Source organism: Lepidochelys kempii, chromosome 7, assembly GCF_965140285.1.
Source record: "Lepidochelys kempii isolate rLepKem1 chromosome 7, rLepKem1.hap1, whole genome shotgun sequence".
NCBI classification, from domain to species: Eukaryota; Metazoa; Chordata; order Testudines; family Cheloniidae; genus Lepidochelys; species Lepidochelys kempii.
Window position 1 is genome coordinate 57,479,527 of NC_136386.1, and position 17,458 is coordinate 57,496,984.

The 17,458-nt window shown below is 42.0% G+C and overlaps 1 protein-coding gene across 6 annotated transcripts in view; it reads right to left on the reverse strand.

The window, feature by feature from the left end:
- Window positions 1–17,458, reverse strand: part of ZFAND4 (zinc finger AN1-type containing 4) — a 48,099-nt gene that overhangs the window by 21,850 nt on the left and 8,791 nt on the right. For 3 of the 6 annotated variants that reach the window (XM_073353015.2, XM_073353013.2, XM_073353012.2), the window contains 3 exons: window positions 9,817–9,892; window positions 9,646–9,713; window positions 4,480–4,666 (listed from right to left, as the gene is read on the reverse strand). In XM_073353015.2, the coding sequence (XP_073209116.1) occupies window positions 4,480–4,666; window positions 9,646–9,676 (218 nt within the window). In that variant the 5' untranslated portion in view covers window positions 9,677–9,713; window positions 9,817–9,892. Of the gene's footprint in view, window positions 1–4,479; window positions 4,667–7,908; window positions 8,040–9,645; window positions 9,717–9,816; window positions 9,893–17,458 lie in introns of those variants that run through there. The other 3 variants (XM_073353014.2, XM_073353017.2, XM_073353016.2) reach the window with 3 other exon arrangements.

Below are 17,458 nucleotides of genomic sequence, written 5' to 3' on the forward strand. Positions count from 1 at the left end.
GAGCTTGAGTGAGCAGAGGATGCCGGCTGACGGCCTTGCCTGCGCTTATAGCCTTTGCCCTTCTTGCGGAAGTGCTCTGATCAAGGTCGGCTCCCGAACCTGTGGGGCTGTTGCGGCTTAAACTGCTTCCTCACCAGCCCGGCGTGTGAAGGCCCAGGGAGCGCAAGGTAGCCCTGAAGTTTTTCAGGCCATGTAATTTACTTTGTTCCGAAAACAGTGCCAGGCCATCGAATGGGAAGTCCTGGATGGATTGTTGAACCTCCACTGATAGACCTGATGACTGCAACCAGGACGCCCACCTCATAGAAATGGCCAAAGCCATGTTCTGGGCTGCAGAGTCTGCCACAACTGACGCTGCTTGGAGGGCTGCCCTGGCCACAGCTTTGCCCTCATTGAGGATAGCCATGAATTCCTTCCTGGGTTCCTCTGGCAGTGAATCCATAAACTTGGGCATGGACTGCCCAATATTAAAATCATAATGGCCAAGTAAGGCCTGATGGTTGACCACTCTCAGCTGGAGGCTGGATGTAGAATAAATTTTTCTACCGAAGAGATCGAGCCTCTTTGCCTCCTTGTTGTTAGGTGGCAATCCCAGTTGGCCTTGTCTAGCGCGCTCATGGGCTGCCAACACAACCAGTGAGCTTGGGGCAGGGTGGGTATAAAGATATTCATACCACTTAATGGGGATGTAGTATTTTCTTTCCACCCACTTGGAGATGGGGGACAGGGAGGAGGGTGTCTGCCACAAGGCCTTAGTAATTTTCACCACTCCCTCGTTCACCAGCAATGCCACCTTGGAGGGAGCTGCTGCCCTTAGCACATCCAACAGGGAGGCCAAGGGTTCTGCCAGTTCCTCAACTTCCAGCCCCACGTTTGACGCAACCCTCTTCAAAAGCTCCTGGTAGGCCCCGCTATCATTTCATTAGGCAAAGATGAGGAGGAGGCAGGTTTGCCAACTCTGCCACTTCTGCTAGGGGATCCTCGGCCGAGGCCGGCTAGCCCTAGAGAGCCTGTTCTGACTCTGCGTCAGAGTCAGCGGGCAGGCAGGAGACTGTCGCTGACCATCTTTCAGATGCCCCCAAGAATGACCTACGCCCCTGTGACGGGTGGGGAAACCCCCAGGGGTTCTATAGATGCCAGGGTTCGGGCCACTGGCCCTAGGGCCATGCTGCCACTGGTGGCTCAGCGGGGAATGCCAATGCCTCCAGTGTGTGGCCCTGGCTTATGAACAGGGTCTCCTCCTTGCTGTCAGAGGCCCAAAGAGGAAGAGACTTGTCTGGGGGCCCAGGACAGTATAGAGGCAGCCTACCCACCCTAATCCCGTCAGCTCTGGCAGCGGACCTCCACTGAGGACCTGTACAGGGGTGATAGCTCTCGGTGTTGCGTCCCCGGCAGCAGCGTTTGGTGGATTGGCAATGATACCCTGGCAACTGACGCCTCACGTTCAGAGAGCGGTGCCACGCTGTAAATCGGGAGTGAGAAAACCAATTTGTCGGAGACCGTTGACGTGCCCACGGTGAACCGTACTGGTGATCGGTGATGGGGCTCCGAGGACTGGAGTCTCAACCCTCCGGAATGGTGCCATGAGCTGGGAGACCGCTGGTGATCGATGCCTAGAACCTGCGGAACACTGCCTGGAGTCCATGGACTAACGCCAGGAACTCTGACAGGTAAGCCGACCTGCGTCCAGGAGCTGGTGGCACTGTTCAGGAAAGTGCTGACGGGGCACCCCCTGCAGCAAAGAGTGGTGCCACACTGATGGAGACCACTGGAAAGGTCCTAAGGCAGGCTTACTCTTTGAACAGAGCATCTCAGCAGCCAGCGCAGGTGGCACTAGAAGAGACAATATGTCCTTCGCGGTCTGAAAGGCCTTCGGGGTGGTTGGCGGGTCCTGAAGCGGGCTCAACAGCTCAGCAGAAGTCAAAGCCTGGCCACCATCCAGAGAGGAAGAGTTACCCAGCATGGGTCTTTGCTCTCCTCTGACTCTCTCCTTCCCTTCATAGGATGTAGGAGAAAGCCCCCTCCTGGCCTTTCTTTGCTTTTTAGCCAGTACCGGGGATGGGGATCAGTGCCAGTTGCTGCCGGCGGTGCACGCCGCACTGAAGCTACAGCACTTGGAGCAGAATCCGATCTCGTCGGCTCCGAGGCCAGTGTGAGGGCCGACTCCATAAGGAGCACTTGGAGACGAATGTTCTGCTCCTTTTTGGTCCGTGGCCTAAAGCTCTTGCAAATGCAACAACTGTCGCTCGCGTGGGTTTCCCCTAAACATTTCAGGCAGCTTCTATGGGAATCATTGACTGGCATGGGTTTTTTGCAACAGTCACAAGATTTGAAGCCCAGGGACCGGGGCATGCCCCATCCCTAGGCTGAGTCCCGTACGGGATTAATTAACTATTTCTAATTTAACACTAAGAGAACTATTAACTATACAACTTTAAACATCTATACACAACAAATTAGGAAAGCTTGCCAAAGCACCATCACTGGCGGTAGGAAGGAACTGAGGGAGGGGAGAGCCGGTGGCATCCCTTATACCGGCGCGTATGCACGCCAGTCCAGAGGGTGCCAGAGTCAGGCACCTACGGATACCAGTGAAGGAAAAACTTCTGGCACCAGTGCACATGGCGAGCACACACACCTACAACGGAATGGTCATGAGCAAGCTCTCGAAGAACCACCCTTGATTTTGCCAACTGACATGCAATCACAAATGGAAGCAGAACAGACAGCTGAACTTTTAACTCAGCTACCAGAAGATTTTAAAGAATTGAGAATGTTTTATTAACAGATTCCTAAATTCTGTGATACTATTAAGCTTGAACAAAAGTTAAGATTTTGTCATTATGTATTACACTGATGTAGTGCATGTCATCATGTCTCAAGGTGCTGGCCTCTGCACTGGTAGCAGCCTACTACTGAATGTCAGCTAGTAAAGTTAATTTTCCAGTTAAGGTGATAGAGACTTGTAGCTTTGGTGCTGATGGTCTCTAAGTTCTAGCACAGCTGGCCACCTGTGATGGACCTGATGCCTCAACAGCGTTCATCTAAACAAAACTTATCACTGTAGCTGTCAACAGCACTATTTCAATACTGATCATTTCAGCAAAAAATCCAGCTGCTTGGGTATCGAAGGCAAAACTTGGATAGGATCCTACCACTTCCAGCTGCCAATCTGACTTCTACACGTGACTATGACTTCACTGCAGAATAGGTAAGGAAGAAAAGTTTGGGCTGTGAGGGGAGTGAATGTTTATAAAACTACACATGCAACTTTATATGGATGGCAAAAAGTACTGAAGCAACATTTCTTTTGTATCTGTTTCCAAGTTTGCTCTCATCAGAGATGGAAATTCTGGATTGCTCTCAGAGGCCAAGTCAGCTTTGTTTCACTTTGTATTGAGAAACAGAGAGAATATTAGTCAGCATTACTTACATCCTCTGTAGTCTTTCTACTTAAACACTATTTTATATATTTAAATACTAATCGTAGAACCATGGAGTTAGAAGGGACCACAAGGGTTATCAGTCTAGCCAAGATGCAGGATTTATCCTGTCTAAACAATCCAAGACAGACAGCTATCCAACATCCTTTCAAAAACCTCCAGTGAAGGAGCTTCAACGACTCCCCTAGGCAGTCTGTTCCATTGTCCTACTGTTCTTAGTTAGGAAGCTTTTCCTGAGATTCAACCTATATCTGCTGTGCTGTAGTTAGGACCCATTGCCTCTAGTCCTGCCCTCTGTGACAACAAAAACCAACTTTTCTCCATCTTTTTATGGCATCCTTTCAAATATCTGAAGACTGCTATTATGTCCCCCCCTTAGTCTCCTCTTTTCCAAACTAAACATACCCAGTTCCTTCAATCTTTGCTCACATGGCTTGCATTCCATCCCTTTGATCATCTTTGTTGCTTGCCTCTGGATCCTTTCCAGTTTCTCTACATCCTTTCTATACACTGGTGACCAAAACTGGACACAGTACTCCAGCTGAAGCCTAACCAGCGCCGAGTAGAGCGGTACTATCACCTCCTGTGACTTGCAAGCTATGCCACAGTTAATGAATCCCAAAACTGCATTTGCTTTTTTTGTCACAGCATCACATTGCTGACTCATGTGATCCACCACAACTCCCAGATCCTTCTCAGCAGTGCTGCTGCCAAGCCAGTTATCCTCTATTCAGTGTCTGTGCATTTGGTTTTAATTCCCAAAGCGTAGCACCTTGTCTTTGTTTAATTTTAATTTGTTGTCTACAGCTCAGTTCTCCGATTTATCAAGATCCCTTTGAATTTTAGCTCTATCCTCCAAAGCGTTTGCAATGCCCCCATCTCCCAGCTTTTATGTCATCTGCAAATCTGGTCAGTAATAGTAATGCTTGTGACAGTCTAAATATTCTTTGGACACAAGTTAAGGAATAACAGCTGAAAAGTTGTACAGCTTTCCCCCCTCTGAAACCAGGCATCGAAATCAAAACCCACTTTTTACCTTAAAGATTCAGATAATGGTGTTAAAGTACCATCCCCCCTGTCTACAACACGGAAGAAATTCAACTGATCTCCTTCCCGGTACACCAAGAAGGTAACTTGTTTGTTGGATGGCCCCTTCTCCCAGACCTCATCTCGACTGGGGTCCATGTATTCAGCCATTTCCCTAATAGGGTCTTCCACAGGAACTATAAGGAGAAAACAGAATGAAAAACAGTCTATTTCAACTTTGAAGTCTAATCCCTCAAAGAGGCTGAGCTAGAATACCTCAGCCTGCATACTGTGTTTAAAGAAATCTACAGTGATGGTCTGAAAATGTCACTGATGGAACAGTCTTCAGGAAGAAAAACAGTAATCTGTACAACTTGAAGTGTTGAACCTAAAATTAGTTTTTTCAGACAGCACTCAAACATAAAACACCTGTATAGATGTAGTCCCAGTGGTTCCAAGTCATTCGTGGGAGTGCATTCAAGAGTCTGAAGCACTCTAGTACCTGGCTCAAGTTCCCTCAAGTTCTCCTATGTTTATATCTCAGGGGGCTTCAGTGACTGGTGACGGTTAGCCCAGAGGAGCCAATGGAGCCTCCCTGACTTGACCAGTCTAAATGACAGCTATGAGCCTCTAGCTATCTGAGACAGGGTTTTATCACCCAGCTTCACAAGCACCTCCATTCCTCCTGTCAGAGACATTAAAATCCACATCACAGACACTTTGCAGTCACTCAATGCCTCACTCACTGCTCTTTTTAAAGGGAATTATAGTCACAAGAAGTCCAGTAGCACCTGCTACAACGTTTAGGAAAGCTATGGCACGAATGCTTTGACTACATCATTGTGTGTATTTGGAGACAGCTTAGAGGTAGGGTTATTTTTAAAGCTCAGGTGCCAGAAACAGTTGACTGGAATGGTAAAAAGCACAGCCTAAAAATAAAGGTGTTTGTTATTATCCCCTATTCATCTGTCTGGTTCTCCGCCCTTTCCATTACTAGCCCTCTCCCTTTGTTGACTCCTTTTATTGAAGCAGACCCCCACACCACCAGCTCCAAGCAGAGTTTCACATATGGGAAAGAGATGTGGAATGAGATAAATGAGCAGACCATGGGATCCTGCTTAGTTATTGAAGATTTGGCATCAGACCTTTCCTCTCCCTATCAGCCTACAACAGCAGAAGAGAGAAGTTCCGTACACACTGGTGTCTTAGGACAGAAAGCACACCTCTTCCCCAACACTGCAGTACATGCATAGATGGGGAGCAGGACACAAAAGGAAAAGGCAGACCACACACAGAGGGGCCATCAGATGTCCAAGGATGGGATAGAAAGACAGAGGAGAAACAAAGTTAGCTGGTTAAGGGTGGAGAATTCTACTAACTAGATTTATAAGTAAAATAAATTAAACTAGCACCACCACCTAGAGAAACTGATAGGAAAACCTTAAATATAAAGTTCCCCCTAAAATATTTCAGAGTAGCAGCCGTGTTAGTCTGTATTCACAAAAAGAACAGGAGTACTTGTGGCACCTTAGAGACTAACAAATTTATTTGAGCATAAGCTTTTGTGAGCATCCGATGAAGTGAGCTGTAGCTCACGAAAGCTTATGCTCAAATAAATTTGTTAGTCTCTAAGGTGCCACAAGTACTCCTGTTCTTTTTTCCTAAAATATTTAAATCTCATTTAAAAGTGAGCAGAGATACAAAGATCAATGAAGTTAGACCCACTTTCGTGTTTTAAACCTTGATTAATTTTCCCATTCTAAAATGAGGAAAAAAAGAGTGAGGTTAGATTTGATTACTCGAGTCTGAATTAGAGAAAATAATCCCAGCAGAGCTCACTGTGTTTTAAGTATATTGAGCCGAATATTTTTTCTGGCAAAGAGATTAGTTTGGGGGGAATTCTAGCAGAAGCCTGTGAAGTGACTGATGTTTACAACAAACTGCTTTACAGTTTATTTAGAAGGACGGGAACCATTCTACCTTCAGTTTTGCCAGAGTATGATTAGAGCAAGGAGCACCTTTGGAAATAAAAACTAATGTAATTCTATGAAAATAACTCAACCTACAAGCACTCAGTGACAAGACTAGAGCAGAGTTTTGTAAAACAAGGCATTTTTACAGTTATGTATGGTAGATTGTACTTACAGTGACATTGCAATTAAAGTTTCATTATATGAAAGCTCTAAGTGTCAGGCAGATTATTTTTAATTGCCTTTGAAAGTTGAACTCATATAAGCCTGATTAGATGTGAATCCCCTACAGTAAGTGTAGAAGTTCTCTTCTACAGTGTGCTTTACAAGTGAAAATAGCAAAGGGATTTCCTCACTTTCAGCTTTCATGCCTCTGTGGGTTTTATCACAGAACAATGCTTTACCTATCCCAGGCGAGGCTGCTGCCCCATCTGTATGTAGTAATAAGCAAAACAGGCATCAGGATGACATGCTTAGGTAACCACTGCTGCAGTTTTAGAGCTGCTTTCAAGGGGCATAGAGATTCTGAAGTCATAAGAAGATGTTTGGTGCATTAATTCTCATGCTCAAACTACGTTGCTCTTCAACCTCAAAGCTATTTCAGAATATTGCTGAAGGGGGAGTGTGCAAAAAGATCTGGGTGTCCTAGTATATATGCTTTGCAAGCATGAACTGTTTTCCCACCTTGAACCCCAGCTGTCATTTCATTGGATAAGAGTCACCTAAAAATTGCAAGGTTCAAAAAGTTTGAAAATTAAAAAGCAAAAACAAATCAGTCCACGGGTCAGCAACATGTCTGTGACAAAAATGTTGAGATTTCTGGTAAATTTTCAAAAAATTGAATGACTGAATGACATAAGCCCCCACAAAGTCCGTCGCTAAGTACGGTAATTTGTCAAGTGTCCGTCACACAACATGGTGGTGCCGACCCCTGAATCAATCTATCACATTTCTAGTTCAGAATCAGTATAGAGGCAGTCCTGTACACGTATTTTCATCAGCATTCAAAGTGCAGTCCATTCATGCAACTATTTGAAATCGGTAGCTCCACTTTGCTGCCCTCTTCAAAACCCATTCTCACCAATTAAATTTAATATCCTCCTTTTTTGCTTCCCTTTTCACTAGACTATTAAAAATTGAGAACAGTTTACGAGCAAATAGATGATGTGTTGGGTCATGTGAAATGCAGAAGCTGGCAAGGCCATGTGTTGCCAAAATTACTGCTCTACTCTTCCTTCATGACTAGGGATGCACTACAGAACTTCATATTATTAGCCAAGGATGGACTTTATTAGGATGACTCCTCTAAAGTTCTGCGCAATGTATCTCACCCTGAAAAGTGGATAATAAAACAAAGGGTTAACTTATGTTAGGTTGAGGAAGAACTGCCACTGAAGTAAGCAATGAAGATAATAGAAACAATCAAATCTCAGGGCTCTGACTAATTTGGAAGGAAAGAAAAAACAAACCTCTTCAGAGGGAAGCTAATGTGATCTCAAAGCATGACATGTATTGAAGCAAAGGCTCCCATAATCTGTACGCACCAAATAGCTCTGGACTCATGATACTATCTTCTCGTCCCATCCTGTCCCCCCGCCCCCTTTTAAAAAAAAAAAAAAAAAGGGTTACCGACTTGAAATATAGCCAGTTTTATAAAATGAGTTAGTAACATGTAGCACCCATGTCCCCAAGTTTGACAGACTATACACAAGTGTGCTAAATGAAAAAAGTTAAAGTCCGTAAATACTCGATAATAAGTTGGTTTGTTTATAAGTCCCCCCCCGATGGATAAATAAAAATGGAAAATTTTTATGACCCATTCATAAGCCGACCCTATAATTCAAGGGTCACCAAACTTTGGCTCCAAGGCCATCAGGATAAGCCGCTGGCAGGTCGAAATGGTTTGTTTACCTCGAGCGTCCGCAGGCACAGAGGTAAACCTAAGTTAACAAAGTGTCCCGGCACACCAGCTGCTTACCCTGACAGGCCGGGACAGCAGCTGGTGGGGAATTTTTTTTTTTTTTTGGGGGGGGGGGGGGAGAGAAGCTGCGGGCCAGGGGAGTAACCCCCATGACCACCCCCCACATGACCCCACCCCAAGCCCAGGACTCCCACACTCGCCCCATCCCATCCCTTCCCACCTTATCTGGGGAGGGCCGGGGAGGATGTCTCTGGCCTGGCTGGAGCTGCCCCGACAGGCTGGGCAGTGCAGCCGCAGCGCGGTCCAGCAGGCTGGACCAGGTAGCACGGCCACAGCCTGCTCTGGGGGCCGGGGCCGAGTGGCACAGCTGCAGCTGGAGATGTAGCTGCTTCGAAGGCTGGGGGGAGAGCAGCATGGTCAGAAGCAGAGAGAGACTGGCCCTGCCTCTTCCCTTCTGGCTCTGCTGGCTGAGCTGCCTCTCCTCGGTCCCTCTGTTGGGGGGAGGGGCTGTGTCCCACCTCTCCCGCTCTATACCCGTTCATAAGCCGACCCCCTTCTCTGGTGCTTCCCTTTTTTACTAAAAAAATTCAACTTATGAACGAGTATATACGGTAATTATATTCTAATAACTTTACTAATAATAATCTTAGTGTTATAAACACCAGAAAATACATTTTTAGGCAAGCATGATTTTTAAGATGTGTCCCTTTACCAACGGATAATATATTTTCACATTACACAATTAGGATATGCAGAATTTAGACATTCCAACAGAATGGTAACTTAGCCATGCTAGCTGAGATTTTTCAATGTTAGTTAGGAATTTGGGGATTTCAATGGGCATCCAACTCCATAAGTCTCCTTTGGAAATCCCACCATCACGGGTACATATCTATTCCAATATTTCTAATTAAATTTATAGATTAGTACTTTATTGTATCATTAAATTTATACTGCAGTTCAAGATATGTAAGGCAGCCATGTCAATAGTTTTATAACAATATTCACTTTTCAACATCTAATCCAACTTCACATCAAGAGTTTCCTTTAGGCTAATGGTTTTGGGCTAATGGCTCTTAAAACCACAAAAATATGACAAACGAAAGATGGGTGAACAGACCCTTACATATTCCTCAAAGATCTTCCAATTCCTTTACAATCAAAGTCCATTCAGCCAAAAAGCTTGGCTAAAGTACAATGGTCTAGAGTTACGAGTACTTGTGTAAGAGTCTTTATTAGACTGTCTTGATGCTTCACATGAAACCAACACAAAACTTGCACCTACCTCTTCTAGTGTTAATAGGCCCACCTCGCATAGCCAGTACCAGCTTCAAAGTGCAACCTTCTGAAATGCTGCGAATAGTCAACAAAAAAGGTGAAGTTTTGTAGTACTCTCAGTTCCCAATAGTAATAGTTATATTTGGAACAGTTTGTTTTAGTTTTATCTTACACTCACTTGTAATCATTCAAGCAATAGTCATCCTCCAACTCCACATTATTCCAAATTAAGTGCTGCTGAGAGACAGGAATACCTTCAAAAAGACAACATTAAAAATCAGTCAATTAGTATAACATTACTGTAGAATCTTCTTCAGAGAGACTAAAAAATAGTTGACTTTTCCAGCCACACCACTTGCCAGACATTATCCACGCATTTAAATACATTGCGAGGGCTACAACTTTAGTCTAAAGAGCTACCACCCATAGTTAGGGTTTGTCTATACAGCAAGTTGAGGTGTATTGCAACTCAGGGAAGCACACCCATACAATTAGACCAGGCTCCACCAGTTTGCAGTATTTTTACTTCTGTGTCTGTAAAATCTTAACTTTCAGATTCTGGTGCAGTATCCACGGCTGTGCAAAATTTGCACTTCAAACACTCAAAGGTCTGTATTTTAAACTACAGAAACACTTTACTAGTCTTATGTCTGGTAAAGCTCGTTATTAAACCACACCAACATTTTAGGATAAATTTGACATGACAGCATATTATTTGAAGGAAACAGGGTTGAAATGCTGAAGAGCAGCAGTGTAGATGAGGTCTGTGTTTTGCACTGGAAATTACAGGAAGTCATGTGTTTCACTTCATGGCTAACTTTGTTTTCCCTCCACGCATATGGACAACTCACTTACTCGTTGGCACTCATTTAAAGCAAACTGTGCAGAGCTCAGTAATGACCCTTTATACCCTCCTAAAAGGAGGGTGACAATTTCTAGTCTTGATTTCTTGGGTAGACTCACAACCAGACTCAGGTTTGAAAGGAAAAATATTTTTAATCGGCAAGTTATTTAAGACTGAGAGGTCAAAGGCACAAATCACAGTTAGGGTGTTGGTCTGTCTGCTGGGCCTTTGAAAATTAACAAAGTGTCAGGTGGAAGCAATTCTGTCCAAATGACTCACACAAAGTACAATACATTTTAAGACTTCATTAAAAACTTTCTACAAATAATGTAAGTAGAATGAAACTATATGGAAGTCACAGACTGCCTGCCTGCAGGAGAGGTGTAAACACTAACCTTCGTGTTGAGGTACAAGGGTCATTGCACTGGACGCAAAAAGCTAGCACTCCCTAATGCACGCAAATACCTCCCAAAACACAGCAGTGGAGAATCCTTAGCTTTTGCATCTCTGTTGCTCCTATACATATTCCTTTCTTAGTGGCCTAGTAAGGTGGAAACGGAAAAATCATACCCATTGTATGGTTTGCGCTCCTGCTGGCACTAGTAAGATTCCTTCAGAGGACAATTAACACACTGAGAAAGAGTTACTTGGCCTTATGAATGAATTATGTTTATCCAAATGGCTCTTCATAGCCGAACACTAAAATTACATTATAGTATGTACACTTCCCTTCATCCACTAAGACACTGAAAATTGAGTTGTGCTCTGACAGAAGAAATATGGAAGAGGATGCTGTTCTTGTATACAACTGATAGAGTAAAGAGAGGTGCAATTACTCCTTGGCAGGATCAAGTGATTTAAATCCGATTTAAAATCGGGCTGAGGCTCTGTTTGAAAATATGCGATACTGCAACTTTAGATTATAATTTAAATTCATTATAAATTATAAACACTGTTTTAAAATGCTACTATTGGGAGAGTCTTTTTTAAATTTTACAGAACTGCTATAAGCAAACCACAAAACACTAAAAGTTGAGACCCTTATCCTGAAAACACTTACGCAGGTACTTACTAATTTTAGTCCCATGGTCAGTGGGACCACTATAAGTTAAGCATGAACATGAGTATTTGGCGCATCAGGGGCTAAAACTGTATTTAATAAAATATTCTTCTCTTTATGACATAAAATCTCTTATTCCATTTTGTTTTGTGCTAACAATGTAATGTTACTTAGACTTTCAATACATTAACAATTATTGTTTCTTTTTTTTTTTTTGCACACAGGCCAAAGTTTGCAAAAACAGGGGCCTATGGGTGCAATTTTCAAAAACATCTAAGAGACGTAGGAACACAAGGGCCATGAACTTCAAACTGCAAATCCTGAAGGAAGACTATCAGCTGCTGAAACATTTCAGCTTTCTTCACCTGAGGAAGTTCAATATACTGTATAGGAAGGTGATACTGATTAGCAATACAGCATGGTCTATTTGCTTATCAATTTGGTGTCTAAGTTTATGATGGTCAAGCTGTTAATGAAGCCACGGACTTAGTCTCTGTCTGCATACAGCAACACTTTGAGTGTGAAACTTTTTAATAGGAAAAAGTAGTAAAATCTGAAATTCTACTTGCAATTAGGAAGCTACAAAACATTCACTTTAGCAATTTAAGACTACAGAACAGGAAATAAAGAACTAGCAGCATGGAAATGAGTAAAAATTATTTTTTTAAATGATGATTTTAAATCATCCTGCTTCATAGTCAAATTCAGCCCTCAGTTTCAGCCATGAGTACACGATAAGTGTGCATGTTCGTAAATGAAGGCAAATTTTGGCACAATGTGTGTAAGACTCACTATGGCCACAAAGAGGAACAACAGAGGGTTAGTGTGCATAAGCATTCTCAATCTTTGTAGATCTTGATGGATGAGAAGTTACTAAGTGACTAGTAATTAGAGCTCCACATGAACTTCCTAATGATTAGCTTTTTTATATATATATATATATATATATATATATATATATATATATATATATATATATATATATATATATATATATATATATATATATAGATAGATAGATAGATAGATAGATATATATAGAGAGAGAGAGAGAGAGAGAGTATTTTGCAATTTAAACAGATAGAAGCACAATGATCTTAAGCTGACAAAAAGTAGCAAGTTTGCCAGCTACAGGCAATTTGTAAGAAATGGATCTTTTCCTTACTATACATTTTTGGCCTACAATAATATCACCAAACAAAAAACTTTATATTATGTTGTAGTTTACATAACATTTGTTCTTAATTTGCTTAATCCTAACACTTCAAATATTTGAAGCAGATCATAAGTAGTTTCTATTGACCTTTGTATAAAGGATAACAGAAAAATACAACACCTGCATGTAACAGTGAAGAGAAATTTTCCTTTTTTGGTGATAAAAGCCTCAAATATTTTATAATTCATAAGAGCCATTTCTTCGCAGTTTCAGTAAAATAACAGATACGAAATACATCAAAATTACACCTGGTAATTCTAATGTCTGTATGCTCAATACTCCATTTACTTGTATATTATAATACTTAAAAGTGAGGATATAGAATAGTGTAATACAATAGGAGTTCTTAGTAATGTTTGCTTGATAACCTAGAGTACACTAAGTCAATTGGAAGAGACAGTAAGTGACCGAGGAGGATACACCTGGCATCAACTATTCATGATATCCAGTTATGACACTATAGGACCCCAAACTCACCACCTCCACAGAGCTCTTGTTATGGAACACTGCACAATGTCTGTGATAAACTGCAGCAAGATACAACTTCCATAATTTAGTTTTTAAAGTGATCTTGCCCAGGTGTGCGTAATTTTAATACTACATTGTTTAAGAGCAGGAAGAATGGTTATCAACATTAATCAAATGTCTTGTAAGATCTGCCTAATATTTTGAAAAATATAAGCTGCAAAATATTATGATACAGCAGAATGGTTTGGAACAGTAAAGACACAAATACCAGTAAAACTGGGTTGAGCAGAGATGTCACACTTTCGTGAGCAGTTATTCACTAAAAAAAGTGATAAAATGACATATCATCTCAATGACTCTGGATATCGACAATATGGGTTTTCCTAGCTGCCATCCCTGTAAACTCACCCAGCAAACTGAAAGTCAAGCTGACTTCTGATTTCTGCATCACCAAGATAGACTGCGAGGGCAGAATTTGGCCCATAGATTTACAACCCGTGCACACTGAGACTGCACAAGTGTATCTGAGGAAAGACTTTGACCCTCAAACTGGAATTTAGTCAACAATTATGTCTGATGCACATATGAGAATAGAATCAAGCTCTTAATATCATAACACTGCAGTCAACACACCTAGCAAGAGTTGAGAACACAACAGGGCATGAACAGGTCACAAAAGAGCCAGTCGGTATGTTTGCTGTTGCCACAGGGCCTAGTGCACAGTTCTGAAGCAGAGCTCACATTTTGGAGCAACTGTCACAATTTTTTAAAAAATAAACTATGAACTACAAGTAATGTCCCCATCAGGTTATGGGAGGAGTTGCTTCTATCCCTTCAACATTAGAAGCTGCCAACAAATTTGTACGTCAGCCAGAAAAAAAGGCATGAAATGACATTAGCGCAGTGCCCATTTGAAATCTGTCAAAGTCACCTATGAAGGAGACACGTTCACATGATAGAGCAACAAATCCCTTTTCTTCAGCTGGCTATTTAATAATTGGTCACATTTAAAGTCTGCAGCATGAGCAAAAGCAAACACAAAAACAAGCTGGCAAAAACCAGTGAGTCCTTCTGCAGTAAAACAGTTTTCAGCTTAACATTTCTGATTACACAGTCTTTATTGTCTGAATTTGTCATGGTTTTGTCTGCCTTCAGGGGGTGATTTCCAATTACTTTGATAAACTGATAGATCATTTGTTACAAAATGTTCTTTTCCAACAAATGATCTAACTTGACTCCTACAGAGTCAGAAATATTTTTCATTCTTCTTAAGATGACAGTACTTTTTTTGGTGGGGGATGCTGAAAAGAAAATAATTTTACTCTTTGCAATAACGGACGCACAGACACTCATTTTTATGCTGTTTCCTATAAATCCTACATTTAAAATGCAAATAAAATAGTATCCATTTCTGTAGGTTCATATACAAGGAAAGCTGAATTAGGTGTAGGATTGTAGTTTATCTTCTATGAGGAGACAAATCTGCATACAGACTCAGAATATAAAACTGACAATGATCATGAGGATCACACAGAGCCACCTCCTCCTATGAAGCATATGGCCCTGCTACTGGGCAGTTCTAATCAGTACTGAACAAGTAGGACTCAGCTATGTCTCAAGATTGCATCAGCTCAGCTGGTCAATTGGAACTCAGGGGAGGGGATGAAAGCAAATTCAGGTTTTGCCTCTCTCCAAACATCTACTGCCGCTCCAAATGACAACCTGCTCTGCAAGAGCCAGGGAAGCAATCCAGGTCCTCTCCCCGCCTCTCTGCCCTCAAAAGCAGAGGGCATAATTTACATTTCTATACAGCACACTATCCTTTTCTCCCCTCTTGGGGCCAGCCTGTCAGAGACAGCCCCTGAAGTTCAATCCCATTCTGTCTCACTACATCTTCCAGGTTTCCTTAGTGTACCTGCTTTAACATGCCAGAAACATCTCCTCCACCCCACAATATGTTGATCAGGAAACAGATTTGTATTTAGTGCTGTAACTAAATAGTCTGTTCCCTTTTTTATTATTATTCCACCTTGCATTTTATTACCCCAAATATTCCTCTGAAGGTCAATCTATACAACTGGAACTTTCAACACATATTTGCAAAACCCTCCTCCAGGTAGGACTATCTGCTGGAAGAAGTCCTTGTAGAATATTAATTGACTTTTTAACATTTACTGTCCCTGACCAAAGATGTTGAGTTGGCAAAGCATTCTTTGCTTTGCCTAGTAGATCCTACACTGGGGAAATTTTTCTAAAAATGCAAGCCAGTTTTAAACCCTCTTACAGCAAGAGGCGTAAACAAGATTCCAGCAGCCAGAACTACTTTCTACAGCAGATATAAACCCCAGCACAGGCAGTACCACAATTTGCAGTGGTGGAGCTTGCCTCTGCAAGAAACCAGAGAAAGCTGCAGAGTTCAATCCACTCCCACTGCTTGCTTTTCAACTGAAATCAATTCTGTGACATCACAATAGGCTGCTGTAAAAGTAACCACCCGTTGATCACGATTTTAAGTGGTAAGGAACAAGACTGATGCTGTTTATATGTAATGCACTTGTGATACAGAATATGAAGAGAACTGGAGGAAACATATTTCTAAAAAGAACATTTATAAAAGGTAGATCCAAAAAAGAGAATCGTGATCTCAAATACTGGCAGGTAAAAACAGGAAAAATTGTTGTGTATTTTGACTTAAGGAAAGACAACTATGGGCTGAGGGGTGACTTTACAAATGTAAAAGGTTCACTTGCGGAGACATTAGAGGGAGTTGGGTAGGGATCACTTTCAGTCCAACAGCAACAGAAGAGATAACCGATCATTCCAGTCTCCGCAGTATGTTTTCAGTAAAAGAATTCATATTTACGATTTCATTGTATTGCAGTCCAAAATCTTACCACTTTATGATCACTTTGCTTGTGTTAAGTCTTGATCTACATCTACAGAGTGATTTATTGTCATGTCCATGATAATCAATCAATATGCTGTTTCTTAAAAACCCTAGCATGCTATCTTAATATACAATTTCTGCAGGAAGTGAAACTGATGTGGTGCAGGTTCCTGCTGATGGTAGTCCTATTCTGAGGAAGACTGACTATGAGAGCATTTAAATTCTTATGCCATTGCTATCACAGACAAATGAGGCTCTCTTTTTCACTACAGCATCTGCAAAGTCTCATTAAATGGAACAGTTCTGGGTGAAGCAAGAATCCAGGTTACCACTGCCTTGAAGATAATCAAGTGGGTTTTGCTAGGACAAGTTTGAATCTTTGCATATAAGTTTGCTGTGATGTGCATGGGCCAGACTGCATGTGTGGGAACAGATCTGTGGCTAAAAGGCATGACCACCACATCAGCTCTGGTTGAGCTTCAAGCAGTTTCACACGCACAGAAGGTTTAGATGTGCTAGAGGAACTTTGGGGCTCTTACCTGTTATCAAAGTTTACCTGTGCTCTTCATACCTGGTAAAATCAGCAGAGAGGTGTTGGGGCTGTTCTTGGTGAGATATCCAGCTTTCTTAAAGCAGACATCAACTATTTCCACGTCCCTAAACCTGCCCAAGAAGGTCAGATTATGAAATAGGGAGCAGGAAAGTGGCTTTGGCAGCATTTGAAATATTCATATTTACTTGGTCCCCATCTGCCTGTTTTCAGGCCTGGTTACAGTGTAGACAATGCACTGGTGTCTCCTGATAATACAGCAATGGACAAAAGAACAGTTTTCTTTGCTAGTTTTTAATTCTGCCAGCAGCATTTGTTATAGTTGACCATTGTTGAGTGCAGACCTTGGACGGAAATTGTTAACATGATTCTGTATTTCCCTCACAGAAATCCCACAGATTCTGTATTTCCTTCTCAGAGATCCTGACCTACACAATAGTATGGGGTAATTACTTGCCTGTAACTTACATGCAAAACTTACACTTACAGTGTAAGATGGGATGTTTCACCATGGCATTCTATTTTCATGTACAAGCTGATCAACTGCAAGTCAGGAAAAATTGCCTATCTGCCCCTACACAGCACATTGGGGAGGAACTTGGGGTCTTTTAGCCCCACCCCATACAAGTGATTTTCAGAGATGAGCACTGGTGGACTTCTGTGTCTTCCACATTTTTGTGGAGTGTATTTATCCGTAATTTAAAGCCTATACAATCAGATCCATTATTCAGGAACGTCAAGTAGTTTACCACTTTCCCACTCTGAGAAGCGCAACTTGTAAATCATAAAGTTCAA